Source organism: Maniola hyperantus, chromosome 1, assembly GCF_902806685.2.
Source record: "Maniola hyperantus chromosome 1, iAphHyp1.2, whole genome shotgun sequence".
Lineage (NCBI taxonomy): Eukaryota > Metazoa > Arthropoda > Insecta > Lepidoptera > Nymphalidae > Maniola > Maniola hyperantus.
The window spans coordinates 23,669-46,123 of record NC_048536.1 but is presented as its reverse complement, the minus strand read 5'-3'; the positions used below and the strand labels follow the sequence as shown (position 1 = coordinate 46,123).

The 22,455-nt window shown below is 48.8% G+C and overlaps 2 protein-coding genes across 2 annotated transcripts in view; both read left to right on the top strand.

Annotated features, from left to right (window-relative positions):
• The window catches only part of LOC117982741 (uncharacterized), a 29,306-nt gene extending 7,259 nt beyond the window's left edge, over window positions 1-22,047 (top strand). Inside the window, exons 6-21 of the mRNA XM_069501960.1 lie at window positions 6,831-6,994; window positions 7,065-7,251; window positions 7,317-7,459; window positions 9,391-9,464; window positions 9,539-9,683; window positions 10,871-11,184; window positions 11,360-11,494; window positions 11,670-11,804; window positions 11,980-12,114; window positions 12,290-12,424; window positions 12,600-12,734; window positions 12,910-13,044; window positions 13,220-13,354; window positions 14,559-14,721; window positions 19,657-20,088; window positions 20,658-22,047. Of these exons, the coding sequence (XP_069358061.1) occupies window positions 6,831-6,994; window positions 7,065-7,251; window positions 7,317-7,459; window positions 9,391-9,464; window positions 9,539-9,683; window positions 10,871-11,184; window positions 11,360-11,494; window positions 11,670-11,804; window positions 11,980-12,114; window positions 12,290-12,424; window positions 12,600-12,734; window positions 12,910-13,044; window positions 13,220-13,354; window positions 14,559-14,721; window positions 19,657-20,088; window positions 20,658-21,956 (3,866 nt within the window). The 3' untranslated portion in view covers window positions 21,957-22,047. The remainder of the gene's footprint in view (window positions 1-6,830; window positions 6,995-7,064; window positions 7,252-7,316; window positions 7,460-9,390; window positions 9,465-9,538; window positions 9,684-10,870; window positions 11,185-11,359; window positions 11,495-11,669; window positions 11,805-11,979; window positions 12,115-12,289; window positions 12,425-12,599; window positions 12,735-12,909; window positions 13,045-13,219; window positions 13,355-14,558; window positions 14,722-19,656; window positions 20,089-20,657) is intronic.
• Window positions 16,353-17,871, top strand: LOC117982743 (uncharacterized). The gene is made up of 2 exons (XM_069500842.1): window positions 16,353-16,388; window positions 16,468-17,871. Exon 2 carries the CDS (start codon window positions 16,551-16,553, stop codon window positions 17,685-17,687), a length of 1,137 nt encoding a protein of 378 aa, XP_069356943.1. The 5' UTR covers window positions 16,353-16,388; window positions 16,468-16,550; the 3' UTR covers window positions 17,688-17,871.
• Window positions 22,048-22,455: the final 408 nt, after the last annotated feature.

Genomic DNA, 22,455 nt, shown 5'->3' with positions numbered 1-22,455 from the left:
TTAGTTATGAGTGCCACGATGGAACTATGTATGTTGTTTGACAACCTTGGCTAAGAATGCCACAATGAAATTGAATCTTAAGATTTTGATATTGAGTTTAAGATTTTGCTATGGAGTTTAAGATTTTTTTTAATATTGAGGGTAAAGAGCTGAAATTTTGTACTGGAACTGGTTTTGGCATTGTATAATCTTAAGTATGAAACAGAAATACATACGATTACGAATGCGAGTGAAATTGGTATTGTAAGTATTCTCTTACAAAGATAGCCCAGGTGTAGACTTATTAAAACGCTTCAGAATCTACATAACTGGAGTCACATTTCTGACATAATATCAAAGACATAACTGATTGTTTAGCTGTTCCAAACGAGACTTAGTACTAAGAATTGTACGTTAGTGGTTCCAGATTCAGGATTATGTTATGGAGGTGAATCTTAGGCTAGAAACTAGTATAAAATATGTCGATGCACTACATCGGAATCCAATTTCTAGGATCTCAGCTGCGATAAATGCTGAAGACTGATTTCTGTTAGCCCAGCTCCAAGATGAAAAACTTCAGTCCATCTATAATCAAATTTGAACTGAAAAAACATTAATGTCGTTATTTTGTCAGAGATTTGCATGTGTCAGAGAGACGCATTTAAGGGAATACATTAAATAGTGAACGATTTGCCGTGCCTAAGGATGCTCGATGGTGATTCAGATGAAGATGTTTCATGATGCCGCCGTAGGTCGTGTTGGGCTAAGACTGCTAAGAGATACTATACATACTACTGTTAGATAAGACCGACCACTGTTTTTACCGCATGACAAGTATTATAAAGATAATATGTGAGTGCCTGTTTAAAGTAGTTGTTTGAGAAAGAGAAGTTAGGGTAAAACGTTTAGCAGAATATACCCATATAACTGAATAATATCTCCAACCAAAGGCTTTCTGTATCCAATCGATATTTTAAAGCTTTCTGTACAACGCATAGGATTCATCACACGTTATTGCTGCTCCACGGGCCAACGATCAAGCTGAACGACTAAACAGGAGGCCATTAGATGCGATAAGAGCTAGTGCTCAGGAACCAACATTATGGGACAGCGCAGCTCCTGAATTAGTTATCTGAATCAATCAAACTGTTTAAGATACGACAAAAATTCACGCCATATTATGAATTCATGTTCACCCAAAAGGAGAATTCAGTTCCGGAAATGAGAAACTCTGCAGAAGACAGCACCTCAAAAAGGAACAGTGCGAGTAAAATATGAGGAAGCAACAGCTGTATATAAGGACTAAATGTAATGAAGACAGGAAAGAAGCAGGAAAGGAAGGAAACAATAGAGAATATGATTTGTGGCATAATCATTCCGCTAATTCCGATACTGGGGTCAATCACAAGATAGATCAAATTTATGTTACGACATACAAAGTAACGCAGGTTAGGTAATTCTAGGATGATCGATATCAATTTCAGAGTGTAAAAGGAATGAAAGGCTACAACATGTTTGTAGCGGTAGCTGCTTCTGATACATTACTGTCATGCAAAAGCAAAGATTCTGATAGTGAAGCAGACATTGTAGATACCTACGCAAGATCTTATAGATCTTCTGGAAATTTGGATATCTGACTTTCAGTCTGATCTGGTCAAATCTATTCAATTACATAATAATTTAAGCATTGTATTCTCCACTAATACACGTTGTGAATACCCTGGTGGTATTCACTTTGCAGGATGGCCGATGTGACGCGCCGCGTCGCTACGACGGTACCGATGGCGCTTCGGCCGTTGTCGGCGGTAGCCGAGCTTGGGCGAAGGGGGGCGCGCTGGCGTGTGGGACGTCAGTCTGATCGAGCGCACGTGACAGTTTGTTTATTCCGTTAAGAAATTATTGTAATGATTTGTATAAGTACAGAGTGTGACACAATTAATTATTGTAAATACAGAGATTCTCCTGTAATACAGTGTGTGATTTAATACACACTTAGTTCAATTTACTTCAACTACAACAATCACGTTTGTCTAATACAAATTGGAACGATACAAGAAGGACTTACCAGATAAACAGCTCGACACTGTCATAGAACAAAGTCACTTCTACGAAATGTTAGTTTTACAGGAGAGCAGTTTAAAGTTTTGAACTCGGATTTTTCTGCATATTTCATTTCCTAGTTACTTTAATGAATAATAACTTACAAATAGCCTTTGTCATCATATTAGGGCTTGTTTATAGACAATTACCAGTAAATTATATCTATTTTTTAAAGAAATAGTCCATTTATGTTGATATCCGACGTTGTTCTGCGATAGATAGGACGCTTCGTGTTACAATACGATGTTTTTCTACGGAAAATGCGTTCACTTATGTAAACATGCCACATTTTTCTACGGAATAACATAAGAAGATGATGTTGTATGTTAAATTTTGATACACCCCTTTGATAAAAAAACTGGCACCTTTTCAAAAAAGTTGTACTATTATTTTAATATTAGCAATTGTTTTATTTATCTCTGGCTAGAATAGTGTTTTTATGAATGGAGGATAGGTTTTATTTCATTATTTTAACACATGGTTAGCTCAAAATAAAAATAAAATGTAAATTTCCTAGCATTTAATACTGGAATAAAAAACCAAAACCAACTTTTATAACCTGTTTTATATATTATTATAATTAAAGGTTTAAAATATATATATAAATCTATAAAAGATACCGCTATGGGTTCATAAAACAAATCAGAATCACAAAAAATGAGATTATTTAAAACGTTATTACTAATTAAATATCATGGTAATAAAAATGAAATGAACATTATGTTAAAATGTTAATAATAATTCATCAATCATAAATGGGACAGGCCAAGAATACTAATTATGATCAAAATTTTAAAAACCTTAACCATATTTTGTTACCTGTCCATCTAAGTTAGGAACCACTATCTACATGTTAGGAATCGGTTAAGTGAACAGTCTTATAAAAAATATTATACGGTCAGTAATCAAATTTACTTAATATTTAAAAAATGTATCTATTATTACTATAAAAAACAATACGAGACTATAAAAGTTATTCATCTGAGCTGTCTTGACAATCAATTAGTTCAAGAACATTGTTTGACATACAGCAACATACTAGAATCAGACGTAGGAGGTCGAGGAGGTGTAGTAAATAGTATATGTAGGTGAATTTACACAAATTTGATTGGTCTTTATTGAGACATCATTAATTCTTTACCAGCTTACGGGTAAATACAACAAACCCCCCAATGTTTTCTCGACTAGACTCCAAAATCTTGTAAAACAGTCTAATCTTTTTTCATAAGTAATTCTATCCACACATTTGTAACATTTGCAAGGTGCACCCATGACTTTTTCAGCGACAACCTGCCCCTTTTTGAAATTAGTATAACTTTTTCTTAACCTCCGACTAGGATTTCTTAGATTTCTTACGTTCTTTTCGCCCCGGAGACGGAGCACAGGTAGTATATAATCCAGACAAAGATCTACAAGTATTGCTTACAGTATTAGGAGAAGACGATATTGCATCAAGCTAGTGATCGTGATCTGCACAAAACAAGTGATTACAGCTGCTGTTACTATTAGTTAGTGAAGGCATAAGGGTTGGAATAGTTATTGGAGATTCAGGTGTGGCCACAACAGTGTTTCCAAAATCTTTGACAACGATCGACGGGTAGAGAATTTTCAAAACTGGTGTTAGCATCAGCTGTATTCCACGGGGTTGACATGAATGGGGTTCAAATTTACAGTGTTATCTTCCAAAACTTCTTGTCACACATCCCTTTTTATTTATTTATTATAAGCGCACGCTTGACCACGATCACACCTGATGGGAAGTGATGATGTGGCCTAAGATGGGACGCGTTTGCCTAGAAGGTGCCTATTCACTCTTGTTTTAAATCCTCCTTCCTATGTGTTCCTATGTGTTTGTATTATAATCCTTCAGTTAAATGCGAGGTTTTTCGCATCTGGTAGTAGAAATGATTTAGATCCATCTACTTTAGAATCTACAATATCATAACAAATTTAGTGGTAGATTATAAAACTGAGTCATAAAAATATAAAAACAACAAATTTAAAAAAAAATATCAATTAAAAAGGGTGTTATTAACATTTCAAAATTCCGAACAAAAGCGTATGTGAAAATATGTCCAAGAATACAGTCAGTTCAAAATACACGACAAAAAAAATTTGTCACCGTTCCGAAGTACAATGTCATATATGCTCAACCGATCTAAATAAATTAATTAAATTTCGAACAAAAACAACGCTACGATAACATACGACACAAAAAATATACAAAAATAAAAAGCTTGAAAACTTCCAGGTATAAAGCATAGTATGTAGTAATCGTCATAATAAAGTTTTAAAATGCGTAAATTTGATTTTTTTGAATTCTGTAGAAAAATGTCGTTTCACATTATACGACGTAGTTTTTTATTATTTCGATGTTAAATCCTTATTATGTCAAAATTAGCTTAACAATACAAGAATTAGCTATTTCTAAAAAACCTTTGTAACGCGATTGTTTTCCATCTAACAACATCGCAACTGACGATCCGCCGGCGCAAGCGTGATTTGACAAGCAAGCGATAACGGCGCTTCTTTACAAGTAATCTTTTTCTTCGGAATGATATTCAAATACTGCTTTGTTCTATTGAATATTTCCAAAACTACTGAGTATTTTTTTCTAATTTTTTCCTGTGTGAAAGGAAATTGTTTATAAAAGCGATTCGTGTCAAAATCACGATTTCGTCATATTGTCATATCTGACAATGTTCTACGACAGTGTCGAGCTATTCAACACACACTATACCATCATTCACACAATCACGTCACTTTCCACAACCTAGTACTGAACCTTTAACAACTGAAACCACATTAGGTCACAACAACAATGATAATAATAAAACCTACAGTACGATACACATAGTATCCACTGAGAAGTGCCCTCGGCAAGAGCCACACGAATAATGTCTCGTGACACACTGCGTATCTCATTTTATAATCTCACAATGACGGTGGGGACGATGACGCGATGTTCAATGAGCAAAGTGTTTACAATTAAATGGCGGCGAGCCTACATATTTTTAAGTACGTCAATCGAGTAAGTACATCATAGTTTTTGAATTATCGTGCAAAATGTCGAAAAAATACGACTGTAGTACGGAACCCTCATTGCGCGAGCCTGACTCGCACTTGGCCGGTTTTTCCTTTTGAGATACGGAACCCTAAAATAACTTGTTGTTACACGTGAATGTATGTACGAAGTCGGGCGAGCATAATAACAGAAACTAGAAATCAAAGGTAAAACAACATCACTGTATAGTGACAGGGAGTTAGTCCCTTAGTTTATTTTTACAACACAAATACAATTATGTATCATGTCTGTGACGTCACGGCCACGCTCGCGGCTCAAGAGATTCGGCTCTCCGAAGCGCGGCTAATAATAGCTCCGAGCACCTCCGAGCACGCCGAGCGCGCCGAGCACGCCGCTCGGTGCAGACGCGACACTCGGCCGCCGAGCCCGGAGCCGCGCGCGCGGAGCGATGGCGCGCCACGACGCGGAGTGGAGCGGCGCCGTGCTGCGCTGCGTGTTCGCGCACCTCGCGCCGCGCGAGCTGTGGCGCTGCGGCGCCGTGTGCCGCGCGTGGCGCCGCGCCTCGCTCGACGACGCGCTGTGGCGCCGCGCGCTACGCCCGCGCGCCGCGCCGCGCGCGCTGCGCGCTCTCGCCCAAGCCACGAGCGGTAACGACACGCTTACTTTACATGTCGAACATTTTTTTATAGACTTATTGGTGATGTGACCACAAATTCACGGTTTTCAAATTTTTCCCTAAAGCCAGCTATAAGACCCACCTACCTGCCAAATTTCATGATTCTAGGTCAACGGGAAGTACCCTGTAGGTTTCTTGACAGACAGACAGACAGACAGACAGACAGACAGACAGACAGACAACAAAGTGATCCTATAAGGGTTCCGTTTTTCCTTTTGAGATACGGAACCCTAAAAATATGAAAAGTATTTTCAATTTTCGAAGTAAGATAACTATGTCAAGTGGGGTATCATAATTATTGTTATGAAAGGTCTTCACCTGTGCATTCTAAAACTGATTTTTATTTATTTTTATGCATCATAGTTTTTGAGTTATCATGCAAAATGTCGAAAAAATACGACTGAATTACGGAACCCTCGTTACGCGAGCCTGACTCGCACTTGGCCGGTTTTTATTACATTGTTTTCGTTTCAAATACTTAGTAGGTATAATACAATTGAGATTCACAAATAAATAATGACTCCCGTTCCCATACAGTACATTTCATTTATTGCAGTCATGGACAACCGGTTCGTAGACCATATACTAGGTAGCTCCATACATTATATTTACTCTCATACTATTCTCGCAATATTAAACCGAGTTTTTCTCCTACTTTTATGTGTTAGCACAACTTGAATCCACAACTTGTTCGGTGTTTTTACACTGGTATTCCCACATGCAGGCACATTGCATACGAATGAAAAGACAAGTTACCTACTCATTTTAAATTGCAAAAAATATGTACTTCATGTACTCTTTCACTAAGAAAATTCCTTTTAGACAAAGTGACGTCATCACGGCTCATGAACTTTACAAGATGGCGGGCAGCGTTTTCGCGGTGAAATTAGAAATGCAAAATTTAAATGCGTTTTTATTGCACTTATCGATCGAATAAAATTTTTGTAAATTTTTTGGTGGGTTATTATCACTTTAGGATCAAATTAAAACACTTTTCAAAAAAGGCTAAAGTACCCCTAATTGTATTGTAACGAAGTATATTATGTACAGAGTCCGGGGAGTGGTGGTGGCGCGAGGAGTACCGACTGTCGCGGCGGCGCTGGACGCTGCGCGCGCGGCTGGCGGCGCGCGGCGCGGGCGCGGCGCTGCGCTGCGCGGCGCTCGGCGCGGGCGGCGACTGCGTGGCGCTCGTCGACGAGGACGCGCGGCTCACGGCGAGTGCTCTTCTCGTTCACGATGTCACTAGTGCAAAAGGAACACGTAACGTCGATAATGCGATTTCAGGTTTACGAGAGGATTCGTTCGGCCGGTGGCGGCGGCGCGGAGTGGAGCCTGCGCTGGAGCGGCACGCCGAGCGCGGAGTGGCGCGACGTGGCGCAGGCGCAGTGGGCGCCGCGCCGCCGCGCGCTGCTGCTGGCCGCGCCGCTCGCGCTCGTCGACCGCCACGAGATCCTGCTCCTCGAGTTCGACGGTACGCCCGCCCCGACGTCGCGCAGCCCCCCTTGCGCACGTGCTGACGCACCGCTCGTGTTGCAGAGGCGTGGCGCGCGCGCGTGCTGTGCCGCGGCGGCGGCGCGCACGCGTGCTGGCTCGGCGACGCGGCCTTCCTGTCGCTGCAGCTTCACCTGCTGGCGCCCGGCACCGCCGCCACCACGGTGTGGCTCAACGCCGCCGACCAGGTGACCACAATCTCCTCATTCTGCTGCTGCGCGTGTGCAGTGTGTGACCGGTGTGTGTCTGTGCGCAGGAGACGCAGTCGGAGCACGCGGGCGTGACGGCGCCGCTGCTGCGCGTGTACAGTGTGTGACCGGTGTGTGTCTGTGCGCAGGAGACGCAGTCGGAGCACGCGGGCGTGACGGCGCCGCTGCTGCGCGTGTGCAGTGTGTGACCGGTGTGTGTCTGTGCGCAGGAGACGCAGTCGGAGCACGCGGGCGTGACGGCGCCGCTGCTGCGCGTGTACAGTGTGTGACCGGTGTGTGTCTGTGCGCAGGAGACGCAGTCGGAGCACGCGGGCGTGACGGCGCCGCTGCTGCGCGTGTACAGTGTGTGACCGGTGTGTGTCTGTGCGCAGGAGACGCAGTCGGAGCACGCGGGCGTGACGGCGCCGCTGCTGCGCGTGTGCAGTGTGTGACCGGTGTGTGTCTGTGCGCAGGAGACGCAGTCGGAGCACGCGGGCGTGACGGCGCCGCTGCTGCGCGTGTACAGTGTGTGACCGGTGTGTGTCTGTGCGCAGGAGACGCGGCCGGAGCACGCGGGCGTGACGGCGCCGCTGCTGCGCGTGTACAGTGTGTGACCGGTGTGTGTCTGTGCGCAGGAGACGCAGTCGGAGCACGCGGGCGTGACGGCGCCGCTGCTGCGCGTGTACAGTGTGTGACCGGTGTGTGTCTGTGCGCAGGAGACGCAGTCGGAGCACGCGGGCGTGACGGCGCCGCTGCTGCGCGTGTACAGTGTGTGACCGGTGTGTGTCTGTGCGCAGGAGACGCAGTCGGAGCACGCGGGCGTGACGGCGCCGCTGCTGCGCGTGTGCAGTGTGTGACCGGTGTGTGTCTGTGCGCAGGAGACGCAGTCGGAGCACGCGGGCGTGACGGCGCCGCTGCTGCGCGTGTACAGTGTGTGACCGGTGTGTGTCTGTGCGCAGGAGACGCAGTCGGAGCACGCGGGCGTGACGGCGCCGCTGCTGCGCGTGTACAGTGTGTGACCGGTGTGTGTCTGTGCGCAGGAGACGCAGTCGGAGCACGCGGGCGTGACGGCGCCGCTGCTGCGCGTGTACAGTGTGTGACCGGTGTGTGTCTGTGCGCAGGAGACGCAGTCGGAGCACGCGGGCGTGACGGCGCCGCTGCTGCGCGTGTACAGTGTGTGACCGGTGTGTGTCTGTGCGCAGGAGACGCAGTCGGAGCACGCGGGCGTGACGGCGCCGCTGCTGCGCGTGTACAGTGTGTGACCGGTGTGTGTCTGTGCGCAGGAGACGCAGTCGGAGCACGCGGGCGTGACGGCGCCGCTGCTGCGCGTGTACAGTGTGTGACCGGTGTGTGTCTGTGCGCAGGAGACGCAGTCGGAGCACGCGGGCGTGACGGCGCCGCTGCTGCGCGTGTACAGTGTGTGACCGGTGTGTGTCTGTGCGCAGGAGACGCAGTCGGAGCACGCGGGCGTGACGGCGCCGCTGCTGCGCGTGTACAGTGTGTGACCGGTGTGTGTCTGTGCGCAGGAGACGCAGTCGGAGCACGCGGGCGTGACGGCGCCGCTGCTGCGCGTGTACAGTGTGTGACCGGTGTGTGTCTGTGCGCAGGAGACGCAGTCGGAGCACGCGGGCGTGACGGCGCCGCTGCTGCGCGTGTACAGTGTGTGACCGGTGTGTGTCTGTGCGCAGGAGACGCAGTCGGAGCACGCGGGCGTGACGGCGCCGCTGCTGCGCGTGTACAGTGTGTGACCGGTGTGTGTCTGTGCGCAGGAGACGCAGTCGGAGCACGCGGGCGTGACGGCGCCGCTGCTGCGCGTGTACAGTGTGTGACCGGTGTGTGTCTGTGCGCAGGAGACGCAGTCGGAGCACGCGGGCGTGACGGCGCCGCTGCTGCGCGTGTACAGTGTGTGACCGGTGTGTGTCTGTGCGCAGGAGACGCAGTCGGAGCACGCGGGCGTGACGGCGCCGCTGCTGCGCGTGTACAACGAAGCCGCTGCAAATATATCGTGAGGATTTTACGGCTTTCACTAAAGTGATGGGCAGTAACGTACTGAATTTACTAATGTGTGGTTGTCCACAGCCACATGCTCGTGGCGGACGTGCCCGATGAGGGAGAGGAGCGGCCGGAGAGAGAAGGCGAGTACGAGGGCGAGTACGAGGACGAGGACGAGTCGTGGACGAGTTGCCGGGAGCCGGGAGCGGCCTACTGGCGCGCGCTGCGCCCGGTCAGTGCTGCTGCTGATAGCATTATACTACTTCTGTTGAGTGTTTACGATGCGAGATGTCAGTTTGGGGTCATTAAATGGGGTTATTAAAAATTATATAGGTTTATATGAATGTTTGTGAGAGGTCGATGAACTTTGTCAGCCCTAGCACAGACTACGGTCTATTTGGGCTGCAAACTGCCAACACCAGTCTCGGCTTTTTATCTAGTGCTTTGGTCTAAAAGTGTGGTGTAAATTGTTCACTTTTCATTTTGTTAAAAAAAAAAAAAATTAGTGCGGGTCAGTCACAGCTTGGCTCTTGGAATTTTTAAAAAAATTTAGTAGTCAGAAAATGGCAAAGAGAATCTATAATGCAAAATTTTAATAAACCTAGCAGTTTGAGCGTTAGCAGTTGGGTGTTCTGTAATCCACCACGATGATGATGATGATGGCTGGAGCAGATGCGCTGACTTCTCACACGTCGGACGACATCATGGACGACTCTCAGGCACGTATGTTTCCCCGCGATGTTTATCTTCACCGTTAAAGCGAATAACACAAAAGGTGCGGCTCAGACGACATCGAACCAGGGACATTAGGACGTCAAGGTCTTGACACTAGCTTATAGTTGTAGCTCAATGACTATGTGGTGTGTGCAGGCGAGGGGCGCGGGCGCGCGGCGGCGCTGGCTGCTGGCGGCGGGCGGCTGCGCGGGCGGGCGGCGCGGCGCGGCCACGGCGCTGCAGCTGTGGCCGCTGCCCGCCGCCGCGCCGCTGCCGCCGCTGCGCGCGGGGCGAGGCGCTGGCCGCGCGCGTGCGGCGCTGCGCCGAGCAGCGCGCGCGCCCGCCCGCGCCCGCCGCGCCGCCGCCCGACGAGGCCGCCGTGCGCGCGCTGTGCACGCCGCCCGCGCGCCGCTGCGCTCTGCACCACCAGATATACGGCATCGTGCTCCATCCTAAGTAACTACATATTAACATTTATTTAGTTATTTAGTTAGTTAGTTAGTTTAGTTATGTTGAAGTAGATTTTTGGATTGATGATGATGTTGAAACATAGCTGAAAGCATATTATTTCAATTTCAAAAAATATAACCGTCAATGGCGGACCGCGGACTGCAGTCTGATTTATGATTTAAGAGTCCACCTCTGAAGCCCGGAAGAAGTGTAATGCGCGCACATTATCTCTTGTTCGTCCGTCGGTCTGTGCAGTGGGCGGTGCGTGTGGGCGACGACCGCGGGCGGTGCGTGCTGCGCGTCGCTGCCGGCGCTGCGGCCGCTGCTACGCGTGGCGCCGCCGCCGCCCGACCCACGCGACGCGCTGTCGCCGCACTACGTGACCCCCGCCGTCGACGACGACTACTTCATAACGTAACGTATCTCACTTGGAGCGCGCGCGGCGCGTGCTGCGCGTCGCTGCCGGCGCTGCGGCCGCTGCTACGCGTGGCGCCGCCGCCGCCCGACCCACGCGACGCGCCGTCGCCGCACTACGTGACCCCCGCCGTCGACGACGACTACTTCATAACGTAACGTATCTCACTTGGAGCGCGCGCGGCGCGTGCTGCGCGTCGCTGCCGGCGCTGCGGCCGCTGCTACGCGTGGCGCCGCCGCCGCCCGACCCACGCGACGCGCCGTCGCCGCACTACGTGACCCCCGCCGTCGACGACGACTACTTCATAACGTAACGTATCTCACTTGGAGCGCGCGCGGCGCGTGCTGCGCGTCGCTGCCGGCGCTGCGGCCGCTGCTACGCGTGGCGCCGCCGCCGCCCGACCCACGCGACGCGCTGTCGCCGCACTACGTGACCCCCTCCGTCGACGACGACTACTTCATAACGTAACGTATCTCACTTGGAGCGCGCGCGGCGCGTGCTGCGCGTCGCTGCCGGCGCTGCGGCCGCTGCTACGCGTGGCGCCGCCGCCGCCCGACCCACGCGACGCGCTGTCGCCGCACTACGTGACCCCCGCCGTCGACGACGACTACTTCATAACGTAACGTATCTCACTTGGAGCGCGCGCGGCGCGTGCTGCGCGTCGCTGCCGGCGCTGCGGCCGCTGCTACGCGTGGCGCCGCCGCCGCCCGACCCACGCGACGCGCTGTCGCCGCACTACGTGACCCCCGCCGTCGACGACGACTACTTCATAACGTAACGTATCTCACTTGGAGCGCGCGCGGCGCGTGCTGCGCGTCGCTGCCGGCGCTGCGGCCGCTGCTACGCGTGGCGCCGCCGCCGCCCGACCCACGCGACGCGCTGTCGCCGCACTACGTGACCCCCGCCGTCGACGACGACTACTTCATAACGTAACGTATCTCACTTGGAGCGCGCGCGGCGCGTGCTGCGCGTCGCTGCCGGCGCTGCGGCCGCTGCTACGCGTGGCGCCGCCGCCGCCCGACCCACGCGACGCGCCGTCGCCGCACTACGTGACCCCCGCCGTCGACGACGACTACTTCATAACGTAACGTATCTCACTTGGAGCGCGCGCGGCGCGTGCTGCGCGTCGCTGCCGGCGCTGCGGCCGCTGCTACGCGTGGCGCCGCCGCCGCCCGACCCACGCGACGCGCTGTCGCCGCACTACGTGACCCCCGCCGTCGACGACGACTACTTCATAACGTAACGTATCTCACTTGGAGCGCGCGCGGCGCGTGCTGCGCGTCGCTGCCGGCGCTGCGGCCGCTGCTACGCGTGGCGCCGCCGCCGCCCGACCCACGCGACGCGCCGTCGCCGCACTACGTGACCCCCGCCGTCGACGACGACTACTTCATAACGTAACGTATCTCACTTGGAGCGCGCGCGGCGCGTGCTGCGCGTCGCTGCCGGCGCTGCGGCCGCTGCTACGCGTGGCGCCGCCGCCGCCCGACCCACGCGACGCGCTGTCGCCGCACTACGTGACCCCCGCCGTCGACGACGACTACTTCATAACGTAACGTATCTCACTTGGAGCGCGCGCGGCGCGTGCTGCGCGTCGCTGCCGGCGCTGCGGCCGCTGCTACGCGTGGCGCCGCCGCCGCCCGACCCACGCGACGCGCTGTCGCCGCACTACGTGACCCCCGCCGTCGACGACGACTACTTCATAACGTAACGTATCTCACTTGGAGCGCGCGCGGCGCGTGCTGCGCGTCGCTGCCGGCGCTGCGGCCGCTGCTACGCGTGGCGCCGCCGCCGCCCGACCCACGCGACGCGCTGTCGCCGCACTACGTGACCCCCGCCGTCGACGACGACTACTTCATAACGTAACGTATCTCACTTGGAGCGCGCGCGGCGCGTGCTGCGCGTCGCTGCCGGCGCTGCGGCCGCTGCTACGCGTGGCGCCGCCGCCGCCCGACCCACGCGACGCGCCGTCGCCGCACTACGTGACCCCCGCCGTCGACGACGACTACTTCATAACGTAACGTATCTCACTTGGAGCGCGCGCGGCGCGTGCTGCGCGTCGCTGCCGGCGCTGCGGCCGCTGCTACGCGTGGCGCCGCCGCCGCCCGACCCACGCGACGCGCTGTCGCCGCACTACGTGACCCCCGCCGTCGACGACGACTACTTCATAACGTAACGTATCTCACTTGGAGCGCGCGCGGCGCGTGCTGCGCGTCGCTGCCGGCGCTGCGGCCGCTGCTACGCGTGGCGCCGCCGCCGCCCGACCCACGCGACGCGCTGTCGCCGCACTACGTGACCCCCGCCGTCGACGACGACTACTTCATAACGTAACGTATCTCACTTGGAGCGCGCGCGGCGCGTGCTGCGCGTCGCTGCCGGCGCTGCGGCCGCTGCTACGCGTGGCGCCGCCGCCGCCCGACCCACGCGACGCGCTGTCGCCGCACTACGTGACCCCCGCCGTCGACGACGACTACTTCATAACGTAACGTATCTCACTTGGAGCGCGCGCGGCGCGTGCTGCGCGTCGCTGCCGGCGCTGCGGCCGCTGCTGCGCGTCATAATAAGTCACCAAAAAATTTAAGCGCAATAAAAACGCATTTAAATGCATTTCTAATTTCACCGCGAAAACGCTGCCCGCCATCTTGTAAAGTTCATGAGCCGTGATGACGTCACTTTGTCTAAAAGGAATTTTCTTAGTGAAAGAGTAGGTACATGATGTACATGTACAATATTATTCTAAATTAAAAATGATGTAAAAGGCAAATTTGGTCTAAATTGAATATCGCAGATGATCAATAATTTTATTTTGATAAGATTATTAGTATGTCAGTAAAAACACCCTCGAAAGTAAGGCTTTGTTTCAGATCACATTTGAAAATCATAAAATCGAGTATTGTGAGCCAACCTTAACAGACACATGTATGCTATTGTGCACTTTTTTATAGAATTTTTTAAGAGAAACAATTTCACCATACATTGTTTTGGTGTAACTTTGACCATTTAGGCAGCGCACGTCTCGGAAACTCTCAAATGAGAGGACTTTTTCCGACCTAATTCACATTATTTCAATTTCCCTAGGGATCTCTAATTTTTTGAGAATTAAACTATACCAATAAACCTTCCTCTTGAATCATTCTATCTATTAGTGAAAACCGCATTAAAATCCGTTGCGTAGTTTAAAAGATCTACGCGTTCATACATACATACATACATACATACATACATACATACATACATACATACATACATACATACATACATACATACATACATACATACATACACACATACACACAGACGCGGGAGGCGACTTTATTTTATACTATGTAGAGATTCGCTACGAAAAGAGAAATAATCGGTAGGTAAAATTGTCCGCTCATTTTGTCACTAAAATATATAATTTTATACTATACCTACCATTGAATTATAATGAACTAACGTTCCTATACAATCTAAATTTTGAAACCTGGGCCAAGATAGCCTTAAATTACTATCTTAGAATGTAGTGTGTGTGTGTGTGTGTGTGTGCAGCCCCCCGGGGAGCGGTGCGACGCGCGCGTGCGTGTGGACGGCGCGCGCCGCGCTGCCCGCGCCCGCGCTGCACGCCGCCGCGCCCGCGCACGCCGCGCTGCTGCTGCCGCGCCCGCCGCGCGCTCCGCACTCGCTGCTGCTGCTCACCACCGACGAGCTGCAAGTATGTAGTGTGTGTGCGCTGCACGACGTCTGCGTGAGCAGCAGACGCGCGCGGGCCGAGGGGACAGTATCGGTGTCGGCCGGACGAGGCGGCGGAGGCCCGCGCTCGGACGCACGCTGCACGACGTCTGCGTGAGCAGCAGACGCGCGCGGGCCGAGGGGACAGTATCGGTGTCGGCCGGACGAGGCGGCGGAGGCCCGCGCTCGGACGCACGCTGCACGACGTCTGCGTGACAGTGCTATCATACTTAGTTGCGTGTCATGTCCGCAGGTGTGGCAAACCTCTGACGCGTGAGGAGAGACATTCGCAATTCCTATTGTAAAAAGGTACAAATATAATATTATTGTTTATTTTGCAACGTGTAAGTGTTAGCGCGCACCACGCGCACGTTGCGGCGAGTTGCGGTGCGGCGAGTTGCGGTGCGGCGAGTTGCGGTGCGGCGAGTTGCGGTGCGGCGAGTTGCGGTGCGTTTTAAATTCCGTAAAAATCCGTTGCGGAGTTAGTTCCGCAGTGCGCGTGCTTGTATGTAGTTCTATAGTTCACAAATGCGGGGAAAAAGTACGGAAATTCTCTGTGGTGCGCGCTAGCTCTTAGTTTACTTACATCTTTATCTATATCTATACTAATAAATAAAATTGAAGTGTCTGTCTGTAATTTCGAAATAACTATCGAAATAAATATTTAGCTCATATTATGGTAATTTGAACTATACCATATTATTATGTCGGACTGAATCTATAATTATATTATATTATGTTATGGGCAGTTAAAAAAGAAGTGAAAAAAATGTTATTCAAATGTCAAAAAATTGTGTGGTTGGAAAATCGTATTATAATTTTCTAGAACATTTTTTCCCGTCTTGTAAAATCAGTGTGCTGTGTGAAACCCGAGTAATAAAATCTGAGTGCTGTGTGAAACCCGAGTAATAAAATCTGAGTGCTGTGTGAAACCCGAGTAATAAAATCTGTGTGCTGTGTGAAACCCGAGTAATAAAATCTGAGTGCTGTGTGAAACCCGAGTAATAAAATCTGAGTGCTGTGTGAAACCCGAGTAATAAAATCTGAGTGCTGTGTGAAACCCGAGTAATAAAATCTGAGTGCTGTGTGAAACCCGAGTAATAAAATCGGTGTGCTGTGTGAAACCCGAGTAATAAAATCTTTGTGCTGTGTGAAACCCGAGTAATAAAATCTGTGTGCTGTGTGAAACCCGAGTAATAAAATCTGTGTGCTGTGTGAAACCCGAGTAATAAAATCTGTGTGCTGTGTGAAACCCGAGTAATAAAATCTGTGTGCTGTGTGAAACCCGAGTAATAAAAGAAAAGGAACCTATTTGTGCTATTTTAATTTAAAAACCTAAATCCACGCGGATGAAGTCGCGGGCATCAGCTAGTCTAAATATATATAAATGACCTTAGGAAGCCCATTTATTTCTCTTCATTTATTTGTCTATGTCAATGTCATCACTTATCTATGTCTATGATCACATAATTTGAATCTGCCGCGCATTGACCCGAGAGAGCTGTCAAGTGTCAACTGTCAGGTTGTTATTTTATTAAAACGTTAGCTGTGCGAGTGAATTTCGAATTATAATATAAAATTAGAATTTAAAGTTTAAACAATACCTAATAACACTGAAATAATAGCTTCAATTGTTGTTTCTCTTTACAGGTAAGATAATCTTTAACAACTTATGTGTTTGGTTCTTGTAAAATGTCAGGGCGTTAATAAAACATAATACTCTTTACAGAGCAACGCAAGATCTTTTATTTCACAAGAGTGTTTATAAACACATTATAAAACAACAATTCTATAGCTATTTTTTGCAAGAACATGGAGAAGTTAAGATTGGAATTTGTTGTAAAAAAATCGATGGATGATCCGAAATCAAATGTCATCTGCTTAACATCAATAACTAATAATAATCGTACCTTCTTAATGCCGGAAGAATTCCAACCAGCAAAACTGCACGACACATTGATAAAAACTCAAACATTTCAAAAAGTAAAAACCACACTACAAAAGAGAAATGATAGAAGACAAGTTTGGTTTACACTAACACCAGAGATATGTGGTACCTACATAGATGAAGATGGAAACATGCAGTTTAAAGGATATTTGCTAGAGGAATCAACACAAGAAACGCGGACACTGCCCTCTACTTCTGGAATTTCAGAAGAGGCTTTGACGAGAATCTTAGAGAATTTTGCTGAAAAAAAGAATTCATCGAAGTCCGACAATATAAAAAAGCTGACAGAAAAAATTGTATTAGAGAAATTCAATAATAAGATGTCAAATGTATCACAATGGATGGCTATTTTTGAATCAGAATGTATTCGTGTTGGTATAGAAGAAGACACTAAGAAAATTGAGGCCTTGAGATTATTCTTAGAAGATTCATGCCTCGATTGGTACAGTTCAAGACTCATAAAATGTACAGTAAACTCGGAATGGTCAACGTGGAAGGAAAACTTCTGTGAAACTTACGCAGACAGGGGATGGTCGCCAGTGAGATATGCAATGCTATTCAAATATAGACAAGGATCATTACTGGAATATGCTTTGAAAAAGGAAAAACTTTTATTAGAAGTTAATAAATCAATGGATAATACCACGTTAATTGATTTAATTGCCACCGGGCTCCCAAATTTTATTGCAGACAAAATCAATAGAACTAGCTTAAAGGAGACTAAGGATTTGTTTAATAATATCAGGGGCTTGGAACATCTAGTGAATAAAAAGAATTCGGGAATAAAAATGAAAGGTTTAGAAAATAAAATTAAAGACCGAGATGGAAGTTACAAACCATGCAGAATTTGTGAGAAAGAAAACAAAGGCAACCGGTATCACTCCGAATCTTTGTGTTGGTTTAAAAACAAAAATAATGATAAACAAAAAAGAGATCAGATAAAAACAGTTAATAATTCAGAGTTAGAAACAGAATTAAACGAAATAAATCCAAAAAACTAGTGATCCCGCCATTAATCAAAATTAAATTGTTATTAAATGATTCCTTAGAAATAACAGGGATTTATGACTCTGGATCAAACGTTTCTTTAATAAATTCTAGATTACTATCTTTGAAACCTAATAACAATAATATTGCAATTGAAAATGCAAACTTAAAAACGATTAATGGCGTGAAAAAAACTAAAGGAATCAAGATATAAACCAGAATAAATATAAAGTAACATTAAAAGATAACATATACTATCGTAAGGATGGGAAAAGGGAAAAGATAATACTAACTGAGGAATTTAGTAAAAAATTTATACAGAAAATACATTATATGTACTGTCATATTGGGATACAACAGATGAAAAGGAAAATTAATCCATTCTATACAGCAAAAAATTTAACATATAATATCAAAAAAATTTGTGACAACTGTGAAATCTGTATAAAAAACAAATCTAGAGGGAAATATAATTTTGGACTAATGTCTCACTTAGGTCCGGCTACTTATCCTTTTGAAATAATGTCTATAGATACTATTGGTGGATTTGGTGGCTCACGTTCTACAAAGACATATTTACACCTCCTAGTAGACCACTTTTCGAGATATGCTTATATTTTGACTTCGAAAACCCAAAATGCCAATGATTTTATAAGGTTGGTCCAAAAGGTAACACGTGAAAATAAAATTGGCTTAATTTTATCTGATCAATATCCCGGCATCAATTCAAAGGATTTTAAAAATTTCTTAGACAAAGAGAATATACCTATCATCTTTACTGCAGTGAATTCACCATTTTCTAATGGTCTGAATGAAAGATTAAATCAAACACTGACAAATAAAATAAGATGTAAGATAAATGAAAGGAAAGATAAATTAGCTTGGACAACTATTGCTCATGAATGCACAAAAAAGTATAATGAAACGGAACATACTGTAACAGGATTTTCACCAAAATATCTATTGGAAGGAAAAAATGTTGATATACTACCAGAAGAATTGAAACAAGATAAAAGCCGTAATGATTTATTGAAGGATAGAAAAACCGCATTGGAAAACACTTTAAAATCGCACAATTATAATAAACAATACTTTGACAAGAACAGGAGAACATGTGAATTAAAAGTAGGAGACTTAGTATATGTTGAAAATGGTAACCGTTTGAACAGGAAAAAACTAGATGAGTTAAAAATTGGCCCGTATGAGGTCTTAGAAAAAATTTCAACCTCAGTCTACAAAATAAACACAGGACATAAGAAGTGTGAATCAAACCTATTCCACATAACAAAATTGGTTCCAGTGTTGAATTGACGACGGCTGGGGGGGGAGATATAAATGACCTTAGGAAGCCCATTTATTTCTCTTCATTTATTTGTCTATGTCAATGTCATCACTTATCTATGTCTATGATCACATAATTTGAATCTGCCGCGCATTGACCCGAGAGAGCTGTCAAGTGTCAACTGTCAGGTTGTTATTTTATTAAAACGTTAGCTGTGCGAGTGAATTTCGAATTATAATATAAAATTAGAATTTAAAGTTTAAACAATACCTAATAACACTGAAATAATAGCTTCAATTGTTGTTTCTCTTTACAGGTAAGATAATCTTTAACAACTTATGTGTTTGGTTCTTGTAAAATGTCAGGGCGTTAATAAAACATAATACTCTTTACAGAGCAACGCAAGATCTTTTATTTCACAAGAGTGTTTATAAACACATTATATATATAAAAGGAAAAGGTGACTGACTGACTGACTGACTGACTACTATACTACCTACCTACGAGATGGCAAAAAGTTATCGAACAAAATGGTACCTACGTACTTTAGTTAAATGTAAATAAACTATACTAATATAATATGTTTTGAATTATCTTAAAAAATGCGAAGAAAATTTTTCCCCAACCTATTATATAATAATACATCAATCAAAACATTTCATATTATCACGACCATCTCGAGCAGACGCATGGCCCTCTAGTCGTGCGGCGCCCGACGCTCTCATTGCGACGCCGCACGGCACACGGCACACGGCACACGGCACACGGCACACGGCACACGGCAAACGGCAAACGGCATGGCGCTCCTGCACGCGCCGCGCGGCGCTATCGCAGCACTCTTCAGGCCACAGTGTCGACTGGTACATCGGCACACGCAGCTCGGGGCACAGCCGATGGAGTCCGAGACAGCTTCGTCAGTTTTGCAGATAAGACGACCGGCGTCGGCCAGGGCGCGCGAGCCGGCGCCCTGCGCGCCCTGCGCCCACGCGCCTCGCCCGCCCTGCCGCCGCCCCGCGCCCTCCGCCGCGCGCGGCCTGCGCGTCACGTGCTGCGCGCCGCCGCCGCGCACGCACCCGCCCTGCGCGCCGCCCGCCGCGCCCCGCGCGCGCACGTGCTCGCACGCCGCCGCACAGGTGAGTTCTGTTTGAATGTAGACTTGAAGTGCTAATACTTTTACTTAGGTAAGACTGTGATAGATAGTGACACTAAGCATCTGACCTCTGTGATAGATAGTGACACTAAGCATCTGACCTCTGTGATAGATAGTAACACTAAGCATCTGACCTCTGTGATAGATAGTGACACTAAGCATCTGACCTCTGTGATAGATAGTGACACTAAGCATCTGACCTCTGTGATAGATAGTGACACTAAGCATCTGACCTCTGTGATAGATAGTGACACTAAGCATCTGACCTCTGTGATAGATAGTGACACTAAGCATCTGACCTAAGCATAATAAAACCTACAATACGACACACATAGTGTTCACGAAGAACTGCCTCTGGCCGAAGCCAAATGAATAATAATCTGCTTCGTACCGCCGCATTCGTTTTTAATGTCTCACAACAAAGATGGGGCGATGACGTAATGTTAATGAGCAATCTTTTTACAATTATTATCGACGGTCCTGCCGTCAAATACATAATGTAATGCAGAAGTTCGTGAACACCCGCGTCAATACGATATCTTATCATTGCAGGCCAAGGAGCCAAATAGCTGCACCGTTCAACCGCGCGACACCGAGCACCGCGCCCGATGCGGGCAGCAGCTGCACTCGGTTGCGCGGCGCCTCGCCGCCGCCGACGCCGTGCGCCGCGCACATTACGAGCACGAGGTGCAGGCGCGCCACGCGCCGCCTTCGCCCGCGCCCGCGCCCTACCGCCTGCACGACGAGCGCGAGTGTCTGCGCGCGACGGACGGCCGCCCATACGCTGTGTCCCCCGCCGCCGCACGCCGCTGCGGGCCCGGCCGCACACCGCCGCCGCCCTGCCCCGTGCATGTCGAGCCCTTCGACCGCTGCGAACTGCGCCGCGGCGCGCACCTCGACCCCTGCTCACATCGCCCGAGGATCTTCCTCGACGTGGACCGCACTCCGCCTCCAAGCCCCGCCACTCCCGCCGCTCCCGAGCGTCCAGCGCCGTCCGGGGGGCTGGCGACGCGCATCATGGAGACGTTCCGACGGAGCGCGCCCGCCGCCGACGCCGGGCGGTGCACGCGCGCCGTGCCGCCCGCGCCTGCGCCGCCGCCCTGCGCCGCGCCGTCCGTCACCGAGCGCCTGCGCCGCCGCCCGCGCGGCGAGGGCGCCCCGTGCTGCGACCCCCGGCGCGAGTTTCACACGAGCACGGGGCTGCGCGGGGCGAACTGCCCACCTTCGCGACCCGACACGAGTAAATCGATCGATGTGGAATCGGGTGAAAGTGTCCTGGAGGTCGTATTGCGGGCGAGAGAGCGGCTGGAGGAGGCGGGTCGCGGCCGCGTGGTTGCCCCGGAAGGCGCCGCAAACGAGGCGAGCGCCCTGGGCGCCGGGGGACTCGAGCTGAAAGTTCCGCCTTCCGCGGAGGCGGTCCGCGTGCGGGTATTGCTCGACTTCAGCGCGGCGCCCGTGCCCTGCCTGCCTGCGCCCTGCCTGCCTGCGCCCTGCCTGCCCGCGCCCTGCCTGCCCGCGCCCAGCCCGCCAGTGCCCGCGTCGAACGCGTTCGGCGTCCAGACTTCACCCTCCGCATCTACATTTTGCACATCCGATTCTTGGTTATCGATAAAAAAATTACAGAAAAAGTTTTCGGGAGGGCGGAGGCGCGAGGAGCCGCCAGACACGCCGAACCGACCGCCGCCGCCGCACAAACACCCGGCGAGCGCCGACACTGCGCCGCCAGCGAAGCGAGCTCGCGGGCCGGCCGGGCCATGCGGAGCGTGCGGTCCGTGCGGAACAGGCGGGCCAATACAAAACAAATCACAGTTTTCTTCAATGTATGATTTAATTATTCCTGTTTATTCTTAAATCAACAGCCATTGCCGTGTGTCTCTGTAAATGAACAAAATCCTGTATTTTCTAAATGTCGTATTTGAATAAATCACAGTGACCAATAATATTATGATTAGTTATTGTTCTACATTAAGCTACAAGGTGTCACGAAACACGCAAAAACGCACGTAGGCAAAATATACTGTAATTTATCCTATAGGATACTTCCCGTTTGGTAGATACTAAGATCTTATAGCACAATTTATTATGTTCGTTACTCGAACTGACATGCGAAGATCTTCTATTTTCAATTTATAATTATTATATTTATAATTAGTCTTTCTGGAAAACTGCTGTACAGAAATAACTGAAAACTTCAAAAGTATGAGCCAGGTAAATGAACAAAGTAACAGAATTAAAATGTATACCGAAACTCAAATAATAAACGAGATGCAATTAACCAATATAATGTGTAGGCGACTGGAAGTAAAATGTAAGAAGAAAACGGCAAAGTTAAGTTGGTTACGTGCGGTTA